This window comes from Oncorhynchus mykiss, chromosome 21, assembly GCF_057628025.1.
Source record: "Oncorhynchus mykiss isolate SJ-2025 chromosome 21, ASM5762802v1, whole genome shotgun sequence".
Lineage (NCBI taxonomy): Eukaryota > Metazoa > Chordata > Actinopteri > Salmoniformes > Salmonidae > Oncorhynchus > Oncorhynchus mykiss.
The window spans coordinates 56,510,191-56,527,814 of record NC_143042.1 but is presented as its reverse complement, the minus strand read 5'-3'; the positions used below and the strand labels follow the sequence as shown (position 1 = coordinate 56,527,814).

Genomic DNA, 17,624 nt, shown 5'->3' with positions numbered 1-17,624 from the left:
GCAAAAAAAATATATATATGTATATATATATGTGCGGGGCTCCGTTGGCTCCTGATTTGGTCGTCGGGCCAAAAACTCTCCCCACCCCTGGACTACATAGTAGTACAACAACAATTACATCAACAGATATTGTATGTGAAACACTGCATACGTGTAGTACTCACCCCTATAGTTGATGCATACGTGTAGTACTCACCCCTATAGTTGATGCATACGTGTAGTACTCACCCCTATAGTTGATGCATACGTGTAGTACTCACCCCTATAGTTGATGCATACGTGTAGTGCTCACCCCTATAGTTGATGCATACGTGTAGTGCTCACCCCTATAGTTGATGCATACGTGTAGTACTCACCCCTATAGTTGATGCATACGTGTAGTGCTCACCCCTATAGTTGATGCATACGTGTAGTGCTCACCCCTATAGTTGATGCATACGTGTAGTACTCACCCCTATAGTTGATGCGTACGTGTAGTACTCACCCCTATAGTTGATGCATACGTGTAGTACTCACCCCTATAGTTGATGCATACGTGTAGTACTCACCCCTATAGTTGATGCATACGTGTAGTACTCACCCCTATAGTTGATGCATACGTGTAGTACTCACCCCTATAGTTGATGCATACGTGTAGTACTCACCCCTATAGTTGATGCATACGTGTAGTACTCACCCCTACAGTTGATGCATACGTGTAGTACTCACCCCTATAGTTGATGCATACGTGTAGTACTCACCCCTACAGTTGATGCATACGTGTAGTACTCACCCCTACAGTTGATGCATACGTGTAGTACTCACCCCTACAGTTGATGCATACGTGTAGTACTCACCCCTATAGTTGATGCATACGTGTAGTACTCACCCCTATAGTTGATGCATACGTGTAGTACTCACCCCTATAGTTGATGCATACGTGTAGTACTCACCCCTATAGTTGATGCATACGTGTAGTACTCACCCCTATAGTTGATGCATACGTGTAGTACTCACCCCTATAGTTGATGCATACGTGTAGTACTCACCCCTATAGTTGATGCATACGTGTAGTACTCACCCCTATAGTTGATGCATACGTGTAGTACTCACCCCTATAGTTGATGCATACGTGTAGTACTCACCCCTATAGTTGATGCATACGTGTAGTACTCACCCCTATAGTTGATGCATACGTGTAGTACTCACCCCTATAGTTGATGCATACGTGTAGTACTCACCCCTATAGTTGATGCATACGTGTAGTACTCACCCCTATAGTTGAGGCCATGTAGTCGGAGCAGATTTCAGCAAAGTCCCGTCCCATCACTCCATAGTACAGACCATAGAACAGCATGATAACGCCCACATCCATGGAGTCCTCAGCCTTGATCCTACAACACAACACATCCATAGAGCCCTCAGCCCTGATCCTACAACACAACACATCTATAGAGTCCTCAGCCTTGATCCCACAACACATCCATGGAGCCCTCAGCCTTGATCCCACAACACATCTATAGAGTCCTCAGCCTTGATCCCACAACACATCCATGGAGTCCTCAGCCTTGATCCTAATAACACATCCATAGAGCCCTCAGCCTTGATCCGACAACACAACACATCCATAGAGCCCTCAGCCTTGATCCCAATAACACATCCATAGAGCCCTCAGCCTTGATCCCAATAACACATCCATAGAGCCCTCAGCATTGATCCTACAACACATCCATAGAGCCCTCAGCCTTGATCCCAATAACACATCCATAGAGCCCTCAGCCCTGATCCCAATAACACATCCATAGAGCCCTCAGCCCTGATCCTAATAACACATCCATAGAGCCCTCAGCCCTGATCCTAATAACACATCCATAGAGCCCTCAGCCTTGATCCCAATAACACATCCATAGAGCCCTCAGCCTTGATCCTAATAACACATCCATAGAGCCCTCAGCCTTGATCCCAATAACACATCCATAGAGCCCTCAGCCTTGATCCCAATAACACATCCATAGAGCCCTCAGCCTTGATCCTACAACACAGAGCCCTCAGCCCTGATCCTAATAACACATCCATAGAGCCCTCAGCCTTGATCCTACATCACAACACATACAGCCCTCGGCCCTGATCCCAATAACACATCCATAGAGCCCTCAGCCTTGATCCTACAACACATCCATAGAGCCCTCAGCCTTGATCCTACAACACAGAGCCCTCAGCCCTGATCCCAATAACACATCCATAGAGCCCTCAGCCTTGATCCTACAACACATAGAGCCCTCAGCCTTGATCCTAATAACACATCCATAGAGCCCTCAGCCTTGATCCTACAACACATCCATAGAGCCCTCAGCCTTGATCCTACATCACAACACATAGAGCCCTCAGCCTTGATCCTAATAACTCATCCATAGAGCCCTCAGCCTTGATCCTACAACACATCCATAGAGCCCTCAGCCTTGATCCTACATCACAACACATAGAGCCCTCAGCCTTGATCCTAATAACACATCCATAGAGCCCTCAGCCTTGATCCTAATAACACATCCATAGAGCCCTCAGCCTTGATCCGACAACACATCCATAGAGCCCTCAGCCTTGATCCGACAACACATCCATAGAGCCCTCAGCCTTGATCCGACAACACATCCATAGAGTGTGATGTAGTAGGGAGTTGTAGTTTCTCTAGAGATAAATCACATACAGCCTGAACTGTGTGATGTAGTAGGGAGTTGTAGTTTCTCTAGAGATAAACCACATCCAGCCTGAACTGTGTGATGTAGTAGGGAGTTGTAGTTTCTCTAGAGATAAACCACATCCAGCCTGAACTGTGGGATGTAGTAGGGAGTTGTAGTTTCTCTAGAGATAAATAAGATCCATCCTGAACTGTGAGTTGTAGTTTCCAACAGGCCAATATTCTACATAGTATAGCGCAGAAATCGTGGTCATTAACTACAACGACCATAATCCATTGCGCAGCTACTTGTCCGGTCTGAGGTGATACAGAGAGCAGCTGTAGCCTAGCAACATCGCTACCTGAAAATACATAATCTAAGAGATGGATAGTAGGTATTCAGAGGTCAAAAAGCCTTATTTACTTTGAAGAACTACTAAAATAGTGATTTTATTATAGTAATGCGAATACCTGATGGTTTATAAGTGATCAGTAGTAATGGTGACTACTATCAGTGACTACTATTAGGGGACTGGTTTAGTCTGTGTTGTTACAGCATTCAATCCACATAACAGCATTTAATGTCAATCTAAAAAAAATCTTTGAAACCCGAAAATCTGTGATTATTTTTGCATTTTTTTATTAACGAACTGAAAGGAGCTCAAAAAGCTTTAAATCAGTCAGGAATCGTCTGCGTGCTGTTCTAGCACTCACCTGAAGAAGACATTGAAGCCGAACATTGTGAACATGATGACCAGGTATCCAATCACTCCCACCGCATAGCTCAGCTTATAGATCAATAGAAACCATTTATACACCATCCTGAAAAACACACACAGTAAATAACCTCTCCCCCTTGTGGTTAACCCCCCCCCCTCCAGGACAGTGGTTAACCCCCCCCCCCCCCCCCCCTCCAGGAGAGTGGTTAACCCCCCCCCCTCCAGGAGAGTGGTTAACCCCCCCCCCCCCCCCCTCCAGGACAGTGGTTAACTCCCCCACCCCCCTCCAGGAGAGTGGTTAACCCCCCCGCTCCAGGACAGTGGTTAACCCCCCCCCTCCAGGACAGTGGTTAACCCCCCCCCCTCCAGGACAGTGGTTAAACCCCCCCCCTCCAGTGTACCGTGGTGTCCGACAGGACAGTGGTTAACCCCCCCTCCAGGACAGTGGTTAACCCCCCCCCCCCTCCAGGACAGTGGTTAACCCCCCCTCCAGGACAGTGGTTAACCCCCCCCCCCTCCAGGACAGTGGTTAACCCCCCCCCCCCCTCCAGGACAGTGGTTAACCCCCCCTCCAGGACAGTGGTTAACCCCCCCTCCAGGACAGTGGTTAACCCCCCCTCCAGGACAGTGGTTAACCCCCCCTCCAGGACAGTGGTTAACCCCCCCCCTCCAGCGTACCGTGGTGTCCGACAGGACAGTGGTTTGCGTGTAGCTCTGAAGACGACATAGCTGGTGATGACAGAGAACATTCCCCACATGGAGAGAAACCTCCACCAGTAGAGTTTTATAGTGAAATAGAGAGGAACCACCCACATCTGGAGCAGGGTAACCAACTGGAGAGAGAGAGAGAGAAGGGGGGAGGGAGAGAGACAGAGAGAGGGGGACAGAGGGGAGCGAGAGACAGAGAAGAGAGAGAGAGAAAGAGAGAGAGGAGAGAGAGACAGAGGGGAGAGGAGAGACAGAGGGGAGAGAGAGAAAGAGAGCCAGAGGAGAGAGAGGAGAGAGAGAGGGAGAGAGAGAGAGGAGACAGAGGGGAGAGAGAGAGAGAGGAGACAGAGGGGAGAGAGAGAGAGAGAGAGGAGACAGAGGGGAGAGAGAGAGAGAGAGAGAGAGAGAGAGAGAGAGAGAGAGAGAGAGGAGAGAGACAGAAGAGAGAGAGGAGAGAGAGAGAGAGGGGAGAGAGAGAGAGGAGAGAGAGAAGAGAGAGAGGAGAGAGAGAAGAGAGGGGAGAGAGAGAGAGAGACAGAGGGGAGAGAGAGAGAGGAGAGAGAGAGAGAAGAGAGAGAGAGAGAGAGAGAGAGAGAGAGAGAGAGAGAGAAGAGAGGGGAGAGAGAGGGGAGAGAGAGGGGAGAGAGAGGGGAGAGAGAGGGGAGAGAGAGAGGAGAGAGAGAGAGAGAGAGAAGAGAGAGAGAGAGAGAGAGAGAAGAGAGAGAAGAGAGGGGAGAGAGAGGGGAGAGAGAGGGGAGAGAGAGAGGAGAGAGAGGAGAGAGAGAGAGAGAGAGAGAGAGAGAGAGAGAGAGAGAGAGAGAGAGAGAGACAGAGGGGAGAAAGAGAGACAGAGGGAGAGAGAGAGAGAGAGGGGAGAGAGAGAGAGACAGAGAGATAGAGAGGAGAGAGAGGAGAGAGAGAGAGAGGGGAGAGAGAGAGGGGAGAGAGAGGGGGGAGAGAGAGAGAGACAGACAGAGAGAGCCCCAGGACAGCAGCACAATTAAACCCAACCAAATCATGAGAAAACAAAAAGATAATTACTTGACACATTGGAAAGAATTAACAAAAAAACAGAGCAAACTAGAATGCTATTTGTCCCTAAACAGAGAGTACACAGTGGCAGAATACCTGACCACTGTGACTGACCCAAAATTAAGGAAAGCTTTGACTATGTACAGACTCAGTGAGCATAGCCTTGCTATTGAGAAAGGCTGCCGTAGGCAGACATGGCTCTCAAGAGAAGACAGGCTATGTGCTCACTGCCCACAAAGTGAGGTGGAAACTGAGCTGCACTTCCTAACCTCCTGCCCAATGTATGACCAGAGAGACATAGAGACATTAGAGAGACATATTTCCCTCAGATTACACAGATCCACAAAGAATTTGCAAACAAATCCAATTTTGATTAACTCCCATATCTACTGGGTGAAATACCACAGTGTGACATCACAGCAGCAAGATTTATGACCTGTTGCCACGAGAAAAGGTCAACCAGTGAAGAACAAACACCATTGTAAATACAACCCATATTTATGCTTATTTATTTTCCCTTGTGTACTTTAACCATTTGTACATTGTTAAAACACTGTGTGTATATATATATATATAATATGACATTTGAAATGTCTTTATTCTTTTGTAACTTCTGTGAGTGTAATGTTTACTGTTAATTCTTATTGTTTATTTCACTTTGTATATTATCTACCTCACTTGCTTTGGCAATGTTAACATATGTTTCCCATGTCAATAAAGCCCCTTAGAGAGAGAGACAGAGAGACAGAGACACAGAGAGAGAGAGACAGAGGTCAGGTGTGTGTGTGTGTGTGTGTGTCTTTAACCACATACACATTTCTAGTGGATGTAAATCAATCGTACACACTGTCTGGCTCCTGTAACCCGCCATTGTGGATCCAACCCACCCAGCCAGTCGCCGGCTGCTGTACTCACATTGTATGAGCGGTGGTGCCGCTGCTTCCACTGTACCAGTACGATCTGAGCCACCACTAGCGTAGCGATGAGGATGAGCACCATCTCTGCATGCATGGCCTCATGGCCCCGGTGCTTCACGTGCAGGCGCTCATGCTGTACTCTAGGAGGGGGGGGGGGGAGAAAGAGAGAGAGGGGGGAGGGGGAGAGAGAGGGAAGAAAGAGATCTAAAAGGTGCCATGATGAATCTCTCTAGAATGAGAGCAGTGTCAAAAATAACTTCCATGAGCTACTCTGAGATCTAGCCTTGTGGGACACTAACAATAGTCAGATACCAGGACGTGGATGACTACTCCCAGAATTCACTGCAGTAGGTACCAGAGACATACAGTGGATTCAGAATTCACTACAGTAGGTAATAGAGACATATAGTGGATTCAGAATTCACTGCAGTAGGTAATAGAGACATACAGTGGATTCATAATTCACTACAGTAGGTACCAGAGACATACAGTGGATTCAGAATTCACTACAGTAGGTACCAGAGACATACAGTGGATTCAGAATTCACTACAGTAGGTAATAGAGACATACAGTGGATTCAGAATTCACTACAGTAGGTACCAGAGATACAGTGGATTCAGAATTCACTACAGTAGGTACCAGAGACATACAGTGGATTCAGAATTCACTACAGTAGGTAATAGAGACATACAGTGGATTCAGAATTCACTACAGTAGGTAGGTAGCAGTATTCAGACCCCTGGACTTATTCCACATTTTGTTACATTATAGCCTTATTTATAAAAGTATTATTTTTCCTCATCAATCTACACACAATACCCCATAATGACATCACAATACCCCATAATGACATCACAGTACCCCATAATGACATCACAATACTCCATAACGACATCACAATACTCCATAATGACATCACAATACTCCATAATGACATCACAATACCCCATAATGACATCACAATACTCCATAACGACATCACAATACTCCATAACGACATCACAATACTCCATAATGACATCACAATACCCCATAATGACATCACAATACCCCATAATGACATCACAATACCCCATAAAGACATCACAATACCCCATAAGGACATCACAATACCCCATAAGGACATCACAACACCCCATAATGACATCACAATACCCCATAAGGACATCACAATACCCCATAATGACATCACAATACCCCATAAGGACATCACAATACCCCATAATGACATCACAATACCCCATAAAGACATCACAATACCCCATAAAGACATCACAATACCCCATAAAGACATCACAATACCCCATAAAGACATCACAATACCCCATAAAGACATCACAATACCCCATTATGACAAAAAAAACACCACTGAAGATCTATAGGTTCACCACTGAAGACTAATGTCTATAGTAGATATAAAGGCTGTATCCATGTTTCAGTACAGGGGTGTGTATATGACATTTAGAAAGAATACAGACCACTTCCCCTTTTCCACATGTTGTAACGTTACAGCCTTATTCTGAAATGGATTCAATTATTCCCCCCCTCATCAATCTACACACAATACTGCATGATGACAAAGAAAAAACAGGTTTTAAAAAAACAGAAAAACCTTATTTACATAAGTATTCAGACCCTTTGCTACGAGGCTCGAAATTGAGCTCAGGTGCATCCTGTCTCCATTGATCGTCCTTGAGATGTTTCTACAACTTGATTGGAGTCCACCTGTGGTAAATTCAATTGATTGGACATGATTTGGAAAGGCACACACCTGTCTATATAAGGTACCTGTCTATATAAGGTCCCACAGCTGACAGTGCACGTCAGAGCAAAAAACAACCAATGAGGTTGAAGGAATTGTCCGTAGAGACCCGAGACAGAATTGTGTCGAGGCACAGATCTGGGGAAAGGTATCAAAAATGTTCTGCAGCATTGAAGGTTCAGGAACACAGTGTCCTCCATCATTCTTAAATGGAAGAAGTTTGGAACCACCAAGACTCTTCCTAGAGCTGGCCGCCCGGCCAAACTGAGCAATCGGGAAGGAAGGGCCTTGGTCAGGGAGGTGACCAAGCACCCGATGGTCCCTCTGACAGAGCTCCAGAGTTCCTCTGTGGAGATAGGAGAATCTTCCAGAAGGACAACCATCTCTGCAGCACTCCACCAATCAGGCCTTTATGGTAGAGTGGCCAGACGGAAGCCACTCCTCAGTAAAAGGCACATGACAGCCCGCTTGGAGTTTGCCAAAAGGCACCTAAAGGACTCTCAGACCATGAGAAACAAGATTCTCTGGCCTGAATGCCAAGCGTCACGTCTGGAGGAAACCTGGCACCATCCCTACGGTGAAGCATGGTGGTGGCAGCATCATGCTGTGGGGATGTTATTCAGTGGCAGGGACTGGGAGACTAGTCAGGATTGAGGCAAAGATGAACAGAGCAAAGTACAGAGAGATCCTTGATGAAAACCTGCTCTACAGTGCTCAGGACCTCAGACTGGGGCAAAGGTTCACCTTGACAACGACCCTAAGCACACAGCCAAGACAACGAAGGAGTGACTTCGGGGCAAGACTCTGAATGTCCTTGAATGGCCCAGCCAGAGCCCGGACTTGAACCCGATCGAACATCTCTGGAGAGACCTGAAAATAGCTGTGCAGCGACGCTCGCCATCCAACCTTACAGAGCTTGAGAGGATCTGCAGAGAAGAATGGGAGAAACTCCCCAAATACAGGTGTGCCAAGCTTGTAGCATCATACCCGAGAAGACTGGAGGCTGTAAGCAACAAAGCACTGAGTAGGGTCTGAATACTTGTTTTTTAGTTGTTTTTTTTGTACATTTCTATAAACCTGTTTTTGCTTTGTCATTATGTGGTATTGTGATGTCATTATGGGGTATTGTGATATCATTATGGGGTATTGTGATGTCATTATGTGGTATTGTGATGTCATTATGGGGTATTGTGATGTCATTATGTGGTATTGTGATGTCATTATGTGGTATTGTGATGTCATTATGGGGTATTGTGATGTCATTATGTGGTATTGTGATGTCATTATGGGGTATTGTGATGTCATTATGGGGTATTGTGATGTCATTATGTGGTATTGTGATGTCATTATGGGGTATTGTGATGTCATTATGGGGTATTGTGATGTCATTATGGGGTATTGTGTTTAGATTGATAAAGGGAATAAAAACTATTTAATCATTTTTAGAATAAGGCTGTAATGTAACAAAATGTGGAAGAAGTCAAGGGGTCTGAATACTTTCTGAAGGCCCTGTATATAGCAACACCGTCTGACTGTCCAATCACTGGCTCTACTGTACATAGCAACACCGTCTGACTGTCCAATCACTGGTTCTACTGTATATAGCAACCCCGTCTGACTGTCCAATCACTGGTTCTACTGTACATAGCAACACCGTCTGACTGTCCAATCACTGGCTCTACTGTACATAGCAACACTGTCTGACTGTCCAATCACTGGTTCTATATGACAACACCGTCTGACTGTCCAATCACTGGTTCTATATGACAACACCGTCTGACTGTCCAATCACTGGCTCTACTGTACATAGCAACACCGTCTGACTGTCCAATCACTGGTTCTACTGTACATAGCAACACTGTCTGACTGTCCAATCACTGGTTCTACTGTATATAGCAACACCGTCTGACTGTCCAATCACTGGCTCTACTGTACATAGCAACACTGTCTGACTGTCCAATCACTGGTTCTACTGTACATAGCAACACCGTCTGACTGTCCAATCACTGGTTCTATATGACAACACCGTCTGACTGTCCAATCACTGGTTCTATATGACAACACCGTCTGACTGTCCAATCATGGGTACGATTGAGCCTCAGAATGTGTGCGTGGTATGATCGTCCGGTGCCAGGCCCACCGGATCCAGTATCTCAGAAACAGATGCCCACCTGGGCTTTTCACGCACGACAGTGTCTTGGGTTTAACACGAATGGTGCGACAAACTACAAACATCCGGTCAGCGGCAGCCCTCTGGGACAAAACAGCTCGTTGATGGAGAACGGCAAGAATCGTGCAAGCTAACACGCGGAGCACAAACAGGCAAATAACGGCGCAGAACGCTTGTCACGGATGAGCTATTTTCATCACACTGGGTTCCACTCCTAGGAGCTAAAAACGACTAAAAGCGGTCACCAACACTGGACAATTTAGGAGTTTAAAAACATAGCCTGGAACATGATAAGTGAGTTCAGTTTACTGGAGTGTCCTGGCTATAGTCTGGCCACTCTCCCATAAAGCCCAATGGTGAAGAGCTGACAGGTTCTCCCATCTCAGCCAAGGAACTCTGGTCACCGTCTTCTGTCACAGTGGACACCTCCCTGACCAAGGTCATTCTTGCCCGGGTTGCTCAGTTTGGTGGGACAGCCTGCTCTCAGCAGAGTCTGAGTAGTTCCATATTTTTCCCCATTTCCCAATGATATAAACTTTCAACACTGTAGAAATGGTTTTCTACCCTTCCCCAGATATATACACCTCATCACAACTATATCTCAGAGATCTACAGACAGTTCCTTGGACTTCGTGGTATAGTTTCTGCACTGTCGACCGTGGGACCTTATATAGACAGGTGTGTTTCTTCAAAATAATTTCCAAACAATTGAATTGGCCACAGGAGGACTCAAGTCAAGTTGTAGTGACGTCTCAAGGATGATCAGAGAAGATTGGATGCATCTGAGCTCAATTTAGAGCGTTATAGCAAAGGAGTGTGAATACTTACGTGAATGAGATATTTCCCATTTACAACAAATCTAAAAAGATGTTTTCACTTTGTCATTATGGGGTATTGTGATGTCTTTATGGGGTATTGTGATGTCATTAGGGGGTATTGTGATGTCATTAGGGGGTATTGTGATGTCATTATGGGGTATTGGGGTGTCATTATGGGGTATTGGGGTGTCATTATGGGGTATTGGGGTATCATTATGGGGTATTGTGACGTCATTATGGGTTATTGTGACGTCATTATGGGTTATTGGGGTATCATTATGGGGTATTGTGATGTCATTATGGGGTATTGTGATGTCATTATGGGGTATTGTGATGTCATTATGGGGTATTGTGATGTCATTATGGGGTATTGTGATGTCTTTATGGGGTATTGTGATGTCATTATGGGGTATTGTGTGTAGATTGTTGAGAGAAAAAAATCAATTTAATCCATTGTGAATTCAGGCTGTAACACAACAACATGTGGAATAAGTCAAGGGGTATAAATACCTTCTCACTGCCCAATTACGGGTTCTACTTTCTCACTGTCCAATTACGGGTTCTACTTTCTCACTGCCCAATTACGGGTTCTACTTTCTCACTGTCCAATTACGGGTTCTACTTTCTCACTGCCCAATTACGGGTTCTACTTTCTCACTGTCCAATTACGGGTTCTACTTTCTCACTGCCCAATTACGGGTTCTACTTTCTCACTGTCCAATTACTGGTTCTAAATGAGGACTTACTTCCAGTTCTCCCTGTGAGTCATTTTCAGGAGATCCCCCTAGAAGAGAGAGGGGGGAGAGAAGAGAGAGAGAGAGAGAGAGAGGAGAGAGGGAAGAGATAGAGAGAGAGAGAGAGAGAGAGTTCTTTTAGAACTCACCAAAAACTACACATATCTAGGACTAAGTATCAGCCACACAGGTAGCTTTCACAGGGCTGTGAATGAGCTGAGAGACAAAGCAAGAAGAGCATTCTATGCCATTAAAAGGAACATAAAAATCAAAATTCCAATTAGAATCTGTCTCAAAATGTTCCAATCAGTTCTAGAACCAGTTGCTCTATTTGGCAGTGAAGTATGGGGGTCCACACTCTAATAATGAATTGACCAAATGGGACAAACATCCAATCGAAACACTGCATGCAGACCGTATTGCAAGTGCAAAGAAAAATAGAGCATGTAGAGCAGAAGTGGGCCAATACCACCTCCTTATTCAAATAGAACAAAGAGCCATCACATGTTACAACCATCTAAAAACAAGTGACCCCAAAACATTCCATCACACAGCTCTACAATGTCAAGAGATGAAACAAGAGAAGAGTCCCCTGAGCCAGCTGGTTCTGAGGCTCAGTTCACTAACCCAAACCAACCCCATAGAGCCTCAGGACAGCACTCAGCCAGCTGGTTCTGAGGCTCAGTTCACTAACCCAAACCAACCCCATAGAGCCTCAGGACAGCACTCAGCCAGCTGGTTCTGAGGCTCAGTTCACTAACCCAAACCAACCCCATAGAGCCTCAGGACAGCACTCAGCCAGCTGGTTCTGAGGCTCAGTTCACCAACCCAAACCAACCTCATATAGCCTCAGGACAGGACTCAGCCAGCTGGTTCTGAAGCTCAGTTCACCAACCCAAACCAACCCCATATAGCCTCAGGACAGGACTCAGCCAGCTGGTTCTGAGGCTCAGTTCACCAACCCAAACCAACCCCATAGAGCCTCAGGACAGCACTCAGCCAGCTGGTTCTGAGGCTCAGTTCACCAACCCAAACCAACCTCATATAGCCTCAGGACAGCACTCAGCCAGCTGGTTCTGAGGATCAGTTCACCAACCCAAACCAACCCCATAAAGCCTCAGGACAACACTCAGCCAGCTGGTTCTGAGGCTCAGTTCACCAACCCAAACCAACCTCATATAGCCTCAGGACAGGACTCAGCCAGCTGGTTCTGAGGCTCAGTTCACCAACCCAAACCAACCCCATATAGCCTCAGGACAGGACTCAGCCAGCTGGTTCTGAGGCTCAGTTCACCAACCCAAACCAACCCCATAGAGCCTCAGGACAGCACTCAGCCAGCTGGTTCTGAGGCTCAGTTCACCAACCCAAACCAACCTCATATAGCCTCAGGACAGGACTCAGCCAGCTGGTTCTGAGGCTCAGTTCACCAACCCAAACCAACCCCATAGAGCCTCAGGACAGCACTCAGCCAGCTGGTTCTGAGGCTCAGTTCACCAACCCAAACCAACCTCATATAGCCTCAGGACAGGACTCAGCCAGCTGGTTCTGAGGCTCAGTTCACCAACCCAAACCAACCCCATATAGCCTCAGGACAGGACTCAGCCAGCTGGTTCTGAGGCTCAGTTCACCAACCCAAACCAACCCCATAGAGCCTCAGGACAGCACTCAGCCAGCTGGTTCTGAGGCTCAGTTCACCAACCCAAACCAACCTCATATAGCCTCAGGACAGGACTCAGCCAGCTGGTTCTGAGGCTCAGTTCACCAACCCAAACCAACCCCATAGAGCCTCAGGACAGCACTCAGCCAGCTGGTTCTGAGGCTCAGTTCACTAACCCAAACCAACCCCATAGAGCCTCAGGACAACACTCAGCCAGCTGGTTCTGAGGCTCAGTTCACTAACCCAAACCAACCCCATAGAGCCTCAGGACAGCACTCAGCCAGCTGGTTCTGAGGCTCAGTTCACCAACCCAAACCAACCCCATAGAGCCTCAGGACAGCACTCAGCCAGCTGGTTCTGAGGCTCAGTTCACTAACCCAAACCAACCCCATAGAGCCTCAGGACAGCAGTCAGCCAGCTGGTTCTGAGGCTCAGTTCACTAACCCAAACCAACCCCATAGAGCCTCAGGACAGCACTCAGCCAGCTGGTTCTGAGGCTCAGTTCACCAACCCAAACCAACCCCATAGAGCCTCAGGACAGCACTCAGCCAGCTGGTTCTGAGGCTCAGTTCACCAACCCAAACCAACCCCATAGAGCCTCAGGACAGCACTCAGCCAGCTGGTTCTGAGGCTCAGTTCACTAACCCAAACCAACCTCATATAGCCTCAGGACAGGACTCAGCCAGCTGGTTCTGAGGCTCAGTTCACCAACCCAAACCAACCCCATAGAGCCTCAGGACAGCACTCAGCCAGCTGGTTCTGAGGCTCAGTTCACCAACCCAAACCAACCCCATAGAGCCTCAGGACAGCACTCAGCCAGCTGGTTCTGAGGCTCAGTTCACCAACCCAAACCAACCTCATATAGCCTCAGGACAGCACTCAGCCAGCTGGTTCTGAGGCTCAGTTCACCAACCCAAACCAACCGCATAGAGCCTCAGGACATCACTCAGCCAGCTGGTTCTGAGGCTCAGTTCACCAACCCAAACCAACCCCATAGAGCCTCAGGACAGCACTCAGCCAGCTGGTTCTGAGGCTCAGTTCACCAACCCAAACCAACCCCATAGAGCCTCAGGACAACACTCAGCCAGCTGGTTCTGAGGCTCAGTTCACCAACCCAAACCAACCTCATATAGCCTCAGGACAGGACTCAGCCAGCTGGTTCTGAGGCTCAGTTCACCAACCCAAACCAACCCCATAGAGCCTCAGGACAGCAGTCAGCCAGCTGGTTCTGAGGCTCAGTTCACTAACCCAAACCAACCCCATAGAGCCTCAGGACAGGACTCAGCCAGCTGGTTCTGAGGCTCAGTTCACCAACCCAAACCAACCCCATAGAGCCTCAGGACAGCAGTCAGCCAGCTGGTTCTGAGGCTCAGTTCACCAACCCAAACCAACCCCATAGAGCCTCAGGACAGCACTCAGCCAGCTGGTTCTGAGGCTCAGTTCACCAACTCAAACCAACCCCATAGAGCCTCAGGACAGCACTCAGCCAGCTGGTTCTGAGGATCAGTTCACCAACCCAAACCAACCCCATAGAGCCTCAGGACAGCACTCAGCCAGCTGGTTCTGAGGCTCAGTTCACCAACCCAAACCAACCCCATAGAGCCTCAGGACAGCACTCAGCCAGCTGGTTCTGAGGCTCAGTTCACCAACTCAAACCAACCCCATAGAGCCTCAGGACAGCAGTCAGCCAGCTGGTTCTGAGGCTCAGTTCACCAACCCAAACCAACCCCATAGAGCCTCAGGACAGCACTCAGCCAGCTGGTTCTGAGGCTCAGTTCACTAACCCAAACCAACCCCATAGAGCCTCAGGACAACACTCAGCCAGCTGGTTCTGAGGCTCAGTTCACCAACCCAAACCAACCTCATATAGCCTCAGGACAACACTCAGCCAGCTGGTTCTGAGGCTCAGTTCACTAACCCAAACCAACCCCATAGAGCCTCAGGACAACACTCAGCCAGCTGGTTCTGAGGCTCAGTTCACCAACCCAAACCAACCTCATATAGCCTCAGGACAGCAGTCAGCCAGCTGGTTCTGAGGCTCAGTTCACCAACCCAAACCAACCCCATAGAGCCTCAGGACAGCACTCAGCCAGCTGGTTCTGAGGCTCAGTTCACTAACCCAAACCAACCCCATAGAGCCTCAGGACAACACTAGCCAGCTGGTTCTGAGGCTCAGTTCACCAACCCAAACCAACCCCATAGAGCCTCAGGACAGCACTCAGCCAGCTGGTTCTGAGGCTCAGTTCACTAACCCAAACCAACCCCATAGAGCCTCAGGACAACACTCAGCCAGCTGGTTCTGAGGCTCAGTTCACCAACCCAAACCAACCCCATAGAGCCTCAGGACAGCACTCAGCCAGCTGGTTCTGAGGCTCAGTTCACCAACCCAAACCAACCCCATAGAGCCTCAGGACAGCACTCAGCCAGCTGGTTCTGAGGCTCAGTTCACCAACCCAAACCAACCTCATATAGCCTCAGGACAGGACTCAGCCAGCTGGTTCTGAGGCTCAGTTCACCAACCCAAACCAACCCCATAGAGCCTCAGGACAGGACTCAGCCAGCTGGTTCTGAGGCTCAGTTCACCAACCCAAACCAACCTCATATAGCCTCAGGACAGGACTCAGCCAGCTGGTTCTGAGGCTCAGTTCACTAACCCAAACCAACCCCATAGAGCCTCAGGACAGCACTCAGCCAGCTGGTTCTGAGGCTCAGTTCACCAACCCAAACCAACCCCATAGAGCCTCAGGACAGGACTCAGCCAGCTGGTTCTGAGGCTCAGTTCACCAACCCAAACCAACCCCATAGAGCCTCAGGACAGCACTCAGTCAGCTGGTTCTGAGGCTCAGTTCACTAACCCAAACCAACCTCATATAGCCTCAGGACAGCAGTCAGCCAGCTGGTTCTGAGGCTCAGTTCACCAACCCAAACCAACCTCATAGAGCCTCAGGACAGCACTCAGCCAGCTGGTTCTGAGGCTCAGTTCACTAACCCAAACCAACCTCATATAGCCTCAGGACAGCAGTCAGCCAGCTGGTTCTGAGGCTCAGTTCACCAACCCAAACCAACCTCATAGAGCCTCAGGACAGCACTCAGCCAGCTGGTTCTGAGGCTCAGTTCACCAACCCAAACCAATCCCATAGAGCCTCAGGACAACACTCAGCCAGCTGGTTCTGAGGCTCAGTTCACCAACCCAAACCAATCCCATAGAGCCTCAGGACAGCACTCAGCCAGCTGGTTCTGAGGCTCAGTTCACCAACCCAAACCAACCCCATAGAGCCTCAGGACAGCACTCAGCCAGCTGGTTCTGAGGCTCAGTTCACCAACCCAAACCAACCCCATAGAGCCTCAGGACAGCACTCAGCCAGCTGGTTCTGAGGCTCAGTTCACCAACCCAAACCAACCCCATAGAGCCTCAGGACAACACTCAGCCAGCTGGTTCTGAGGCTCAGTTCACTAACCCAAACCAACCTCATAGAGCCTCAGGACAACACTCAGCCAGCTGGTTCTGAGGCTCAGTTCACTAACCCAAACCAACCCCATAGAGCCTCAGGACAGCACTCAGCCAGCTGGTTCTGAGGCTCAGTTCACTAACCCAAACCAACCCCATAGAGCCTCAGGACAGCACTCAGCCAGCTGGTTCTGAGGCTCAGTTCACTAACCCAAACCAACCCCATAGAGCCTCAGGACAGCAGTCAGCCAGCTGGTTCTGAGGCTCAGTTCACTAACCCAAACCAACCCCATAGAGCCTCAGGACAGCAGTCAGCCAGCTGGTTCTGAGGCTCAGTTCACTAACCCAAACCAACCCCATAGAGCCTCAGGACAGCACTCAGCCAGCTGGTTCTGAGGCTCAGTTCACTAACCCAAACCAACCCCATAGAGCCTCAGGACAGCAGTCAGCCAGCTGGTTCTGAGGCTCAGTTCACTAACCCAAACCAACCCCATAGAGCCTCAGGACAGCAGTCAGCCAGCTGGTTCTGAGGCTCAGTTCACTAACCCAAACCAACCCCATAGAGCCTCAGGACAACACTCAGCCAGCTGGTTCTGAGGCTCAGTTCACCAACCCAAACCAATCCCATAGAGCCTCAGGACAACACTCAGCCAGCTGGTTCTGAGGCTCAGTTCACCAACCCAAACCAATCCCATAGAGCCTCAGGACAGCACTCAGCCAGCTGGTTCTGAGGCTCAGTTCACCAACCCAAACCAACCCCATAGAGCCTCAGGACAGCACTCAGCCAGCTGGTTCTGAGGCTCAGTTCACCAACCCAAACCAACCCCATAGAGCCTCAGGACAGCACTCAGCCAGCTGGTTCTGAGGCTCAGTTCACCAACCCAAACCAACCCCATAGAGCCTCAGGACAACACTCAGCCAGCTGGTTCTGAGGCTCAGTTCACTAACCCAAACCAACCTCATAGAGCCTCAGGACAACACTCAGCCAGCTGGTTCTGAGGCTCA

The 17,624-nt window shown here is 48.5% G+C and overlaps 1 protein-coding gene across 4 annotated transcripts in view; it reads right to left on the bottom strand.

Annotated features, from left to right (window-relative positions):
* The window catches only part of rnf175 (ring finger protein 175), a 36,777-nt gene that overhangs the window by 13,416 nt on the left and 5,737 nt on the right, over window positions 1-17,624 (bottom strand). For 2 of the 4 annotated variants that reach the window (XM_036958359.2, XM_036958361.2), the window contains exons 2-6: window positions 11,527-11,564; window positions 6,028-6,169; window positions 4,051-4,205; window positions 3,368-3,475; window positions 1,253-1,373 (exon numbers count right to left, since the gene is read on the bottom strand). In XM_036958359.2, the coding sequence (XP_036814254.1) occupies window positions 1,253-1,373; window positions 3,368-3,475; window positions 4,051-4,205; window positions 6,028-6,169; window positions 11,527-11,564 (564 nt within the window). The remainder of the gene's footprint in view (window positions 1-1,252; window positions 1,374-3,367; window positions 3,476-4,050; window positions 4,206-6,027; window positions 6,170-11,526; window positions 11,565-17,624) is intronic. The other 2 variants (XM_090214940.1, XM_090214941.1) reach the window with 2 other exon arrangements.